General features: G+C 69.5%; 1 protein-coding gene across 1 annotated transcript; it reads right to left on the bottom strand.

The window, feature by feature from the left end:
- Positions 1-94: 94 nt before the first annotated feature.
- CIAO1 (cytosolic iron-sulfur assembly component 1) lies at positions 95-4,655 on the bottom strand. Its single transcript, XM_056321761.1, is given in 12 exon segments — positions 95-516; positions 518-638; positions 784-889; positions 2,120-2,258; positions 2,260-2,322; positions 2,454-2,542; positions 2,646-2,757; positions 2,839-2,919; positions 2,921-2,988; positions 4,218-4,275; positions 4,277-4,352; positions 4,537-4,655. Coding segments are annotated over 12 exon segments (1,149 nt in total). The 3' UTR covers positions 95-399.
- Positions 4,656-4,960: the final 305 nt, after the last annotated feature.

A 4,960-nucleotide genomic window follows, 5' to 3' on the forward strand; every position in this document is an offset into this window, starting at 1 on the left:
CTTGGTCTCTGTGGTGCTGGGAAGGGGAGGAGGAAACAGGCGCGACCTCCAAGGCTCAAAAAAACTTTTAGCAGAACTAATTCAGGCAGAATTAGCTCAGCGGGGAGCGCTCTTAAAACCCTCCACCTCCTGGCGAAGCGAAGAGGGGGATAAACCAGCGCCCCGGTGGTCCCGTCCTCATCCGGCCCCCGGGGGAGCGCATACCCCGTCCGTCGGGATGGCACCGAAAGGAAAAGCCGGAGCCTTTGGCCAGGAGCACGGGGATTTATTGAGCGTGGGGCGGGAGGAGGAGGAAGTCCTGCCACGGGTTGTGGCGAAGGCGCCGGGATCATTCCCCCTTTTTCCCTGCCCAGCTCTCCGTGTGCTAACCACGGGGAATATAGAAAGTTCCGGAAGCTCTCAACAAGTTTCAGGGCGCTGGTACTTCCAGAAGGCGATCTCGCCGTCGTCGCTGCAGGAGGCCAGCAGGCCCGGCTCCTTGGGGTTCCAGGCCACGCAGTTGACGTCCTGCGAGTGGGGCGCGGGGCACGTGAGCGGCCAGGCTGAAGGTGGGCTGCCGCGCCTGGGAGCACGCGCTCTCCTCGAACACCCGGATGGCGTCGTCGCCGCAGGCCGTCGCCAGCGCCCCGGTGAGGGTGGCACCTGGAGAAAGGGGGGGGGGGGGGGCAGCGCCAGGCACAGTCACCCGCGTCGCCAGCGGGAGGAAAAGGGAGCCGGGGCGGCTCTGGTGCCACCGTGGCCTCGTGGCGCTCGCCACCTGGCACTCACCACGCCACCGGCACTCACCACGCCACGTCGTAGATGGTCCTGGGGTGGTACCCGGAGAGGTGGCAGACGCATTTCCAGGTGGGGTCGGTGCCGCTGCAGGCCACCCCCCTGCCAGCGAGAGCTGACCACTGCCCTGCCCGCCCCCCTCTTCCCGCCCCCCCCCGTGCCCACCCCGCCCCCTCTTCCCCCCCCCCCATGCCTGCCCACCCCTTCTTTTGCCCCCCCCCCCGTGCCCCCCCCCCCCTTCTCTTTGCCTCCCCCCACCGCATGGCCCCCCCCTCTTTTGCCCCCCCTCTTTTGCCCCCCCTCTTGACAGCCCCCCCCTCTTGACAGCCCCCCCCCTCTCTTTTGACAGCCCCACCCCCTCTTTTGACAGCCCCCCCCTCTCTTTTGACAGCCCCCCCCTCTCTTTTGACAGCCCCCCCCTCTCTTTTGACAGCCCCCCCCCTCTTTTGACAGCCCCCCCCTCTCTTTTGACAGCCCCCCCCCTCTCTCTTTTGACAGCCCCCCTCTCTCTTTTGACAGCCCCCCCCCTCTTTTGACAGCCCCCCCCCTCTCTTTTGACAGCCCCCCCCCCTCTCTTTTGACAGCCCCCCCCCCTCTCTTGACAGCCCCCCCCTCTCTCTTGACAGCCCCCCCCTCTCTTTTGACAGCCCCCCCCCTCTCTTTTGACAGCCCCCCTCTCTCTTTTGACAGCCCCCCTCTCTCTTTTGACAGCCCCCCCTCTCTCTTTTGACAGCCCCCCCCCTCTTTTGACAGCCCCCTCTCTCTTTTGACAGCCCCCCCCTCTCTCTTGACAGCCCCCCCCTCTCTCTCTTGACAGCCCCCCCCTCTCTCTTGACAGCCCCCCCCCTCTCTCTTGACAGCCCCCCCCTCTCTCTTGACAGCCCCCCCCTCTCTCTTGACAGCCCCCCCCTCTCTCTTGACAGCCCCCCCCTCTCTCTTGACAGCCCCCCCTCTCTCTTGACAGCCCCCCTCTCTCTCTTGACAGCCCCCCCTCTCTCTCTTGACAGCCCCCCTCTCTCTCTTGACAGCCCCCCTCTCTCTCTTGACAGCCCCCTCTCTCTCTTGACAGCCCCCTCTCTCTCTTGACAGCCCCCTCTCTCTCTTGACAGCCCCCCTCTCTCTTTTGACAGCCCCCCCTCTCTCTTTTGACAGCCCCCCTCTCTCTTTTGACAGCCCCCCCCCTCTCTTTTGACAGCCCCCCCCCTCTCTTTTGACAGCCCCCCCCCTCTCTTTTGACAGCCCCCCCCTCTCTTTTGACAGCCCCCCCCCCTCTCTTTTGACAGCCCCCCCTTCTCAGCAGGTCCCGGGCAGCCCCGAGCCCCCCGCGCAGGGCCAGCAGCCTCACCTTCCTCGTTGCCCGGCTTGTACTGGCGCCAGATGCGCACCGTCTTATCGTCGCTGCAGGAAGCCAAGCGCTCGCCGCTGCGGTCGAAGGCCACGCTCCACACCGTCGACTCGTGGCCCTCCAGCGTGGCGCAGCACACCCCAGTCGTCCTCCTCCTCGTGGTACAGTTTCACCGTGTCGTCGTAGCTGGCCGAGGCCAGGAGCTGAGGGAGGGCAGAGGGATGGAGCTGGAAGGGGGCCCCAGGGCGCTGCTCACGCTTCAGCCCTGATCCCAGCACGGGGTGGGGGGGGGGAGGGGGGATTTTGGGGGTCTTTCCGTGAAAGCGGCTCGTACCTCCTGGTTGGGGTGCCACACCACGTGCTTGACGTCCTGCGTGTGGGAGTTGAGGACGCTGACGCACTCGTACTCCTCCTCCTCATCCACTGCAGGGAGAACGCTCGGGGTGAGGAGTGGGGGAGCTCGGGGCCCCCCTGTTGCGTGTGTGTCCCCCAACCCCCCTCCCAGCCCCCCCGCTCTCCTCCTCACCTTCCCAGACCCAGACGCTCTTGTCACGGCTGCAGGTGGCGAGCAGGGTGCCAGAGGGAGCCCAGGCCACCGACTTCACCTCGTTCTCGTGCCCCTCCAGCGTGGTGACGCACTGGGGAGGGAGAGGAGTGGGCTGGGGGGGAAGGGGGGGGGGGGGGGGGGGGCGCTGCTGGGGGTGGGGGAGGGTTCTCACCTCAAAGCCGTCCTCTTGCTTCTTCCAGATGCAGGTGGTGGCATCGAAGCTGGCGGAGGCCAGGTAGGAGCCGCAGGGGGACCCAGGCCACCCTGCGCACCGTGCGCTGGTGCCCATCGCTCAGCACCGCCCGGCAGGCCCAGCCCGACCCTGGGGGAGGGCAGGATGGTGCCCAGCTGGGACAGGCCCCGCCCAGAGACCCACCCACCCCTCACTGACCCTCTCCTCTGGCCCCACCCCCTTCCTTCTTGCCCCTGTAGCCCCTCCCCCTCCTCTGCAGCCCCTGCTTTCTTGCCCCCGTAGCCCTTCTCCCTCCCACACGCCCCCCTTATTGCCCCTCTAGCCCCGCCCACATCACCACCCCCTTCCTCTAGCCCCTCCCCCCTGCCTGTAGTCCCCTCCTCACACTGCCCCCACCCGCCGTTTCTTTTGCCTAGTCCCTCCTTTATTCCCCCCCCCCCAGCCCTTCCCTTCTTGCCCCTCCCCCTCCCAGGATCCCTTATTGCCCCTCTACCCCCGCCCCCATCACCACCCCCCTTCCTCTAGCCCCGCCCCCAGCCCCCTCCCCCTCATTGCCCCGCTAGTCCCACCTTTCTGTCTGGCCCCGCCCACATCACCACCCCCTTCCTCTAGCCCCGCCCCCAGCCCCTCCCCCCTCATTGCCCTTCTAGTCTCCCCTTTTGTCTAGCCCCGCCTCCTCCCCCACCCGTGCCTGTAGCCCCGCCCCCTCACACTACCCCCACCCCTCCCCCGGTTCTTCTGCCCCTGCCCCTCCTTTATTCCCCCCCCCAGCCCCTCCCTTACTGCCCCTCTAGCCCCTCCCCCGGCCCCCTTACTGCCCCTCTAGCCTCGCCCCCAGCCCCTCCTTTCTGGCCCCTGTAGCCCCTCCCCCCCTCCCCATCACTTTCCTCTAGCCCCACCCCCCCGCCTGTAGCCCCGCCCCCTCACACTGCCCCACCCCACTGTTTTTTCTGCCCCTCCTTTATTCCCCCCACCCCTCCATTTTTGCTCCAATAGCCCCGCCCCCGGCCCCCTTGTTGCCCCACTAGCCCCGGCCCCCTCCCCACCCCCTCCCACTAGCCCCGCCCCTAGCCCCCTCCTTTCTGGGCCCTGTAGCCCCTCCTCCCTCCCCATCACGTTCCTCCAGCCCCTCCCCCTGCCTGTAACCCCGCCCCCCTCACACTGCCCCCACCCCCCCCGGTTTTTCTGCCCCTGCTTTATTCCCCCCGCCCCTCTATTCTTGCCCCTCTAGCCCCGCCCCCAGCCCCTCCTTTCTGGCCCCTGTAGCCCCTCCCCACCACGTTCCTCCAGCCCCTCCCCCTGCCTGTAGTCCCGCCCCCCTCACACTGCCGCCCCTCCTTTGTTCCCCGGCCGCCCACCTTCCCTGCCCCAGAGGCGGATGACGCGGTCCCCGCCGCAGGAGGCCAGCAGCCCCCCCGCCGGGGCTCCAGGCCAGGAACCAGCAGCGCGAGTCGGGATGCGCCGCTCCCCCGCCACAGCAGCTCCAGCGCCTCCTTCATGGCGCCGCGGGCCCGTGACGTCAGCGCGCCGGAAGCGGAAGCGCCGCCCACCGGAAGCGGGGCGGTGGTGGAGGGGCGCCCAGGCGGAGCCGCGGTCGCTGGGCCCCGCAGCGCGGCGGGGGGCCGCCATGTACACCCCCGGGGGGGGCCGGGGCTGCCCGGCGGGCGGCGGCGGCGCGGGGCGGCGGGCGGCGGGCTGCCGAAGCAGCCGGAGCGTAGCCTGGCCTCGGCGCTGCCCGGGGCGCTCTCCATCACGGCGCTCTGCACGGCGCTGGCCGAGCCCGCCTGGCTGCGCATGCACGGCGGCACCTGCGCCCGCCAGGAGCTGGGCGTCGCCGATGTCCTGGGCTACGTCGACCCCGAGCTGCTCCGAGGTGAGGCCGGGCCGGGCGGCACCCCCCGCTCCGGTCCCACCCGCTGCCGGGGGGGGCCTCGGGGGGCTTCGGGCCTGCCCGGGCGCTGCAGGCCGCAGGGCTGGGCCGCGGCCGCCCCCCGCCCCTCTCAGCGGGGCTGCCGGCGGGGCCACTAGGGCTGCCATCGGGACCACTAGCAGAGCTGTCGGGGCCACCGACAGGGCCAGTAAGGTCCCCGGCAGAGGCGGT

The sequence above is a fragment of the Falco biarmicus genome, chromosome 18 (genome assembly GCF_023638135.1).
Source record: "Falco biarmicus isolate bFalBia1 chromosome 18, bFalBia1.pri, whole genome shotgun sequence".
Classification (NCBI taxonomy): domain Eukaryota; kingdom Metazoa; phylum Chordata; class Aves; order Falconiformes; family Falconidae; genus Falco; species Falco biarmicus.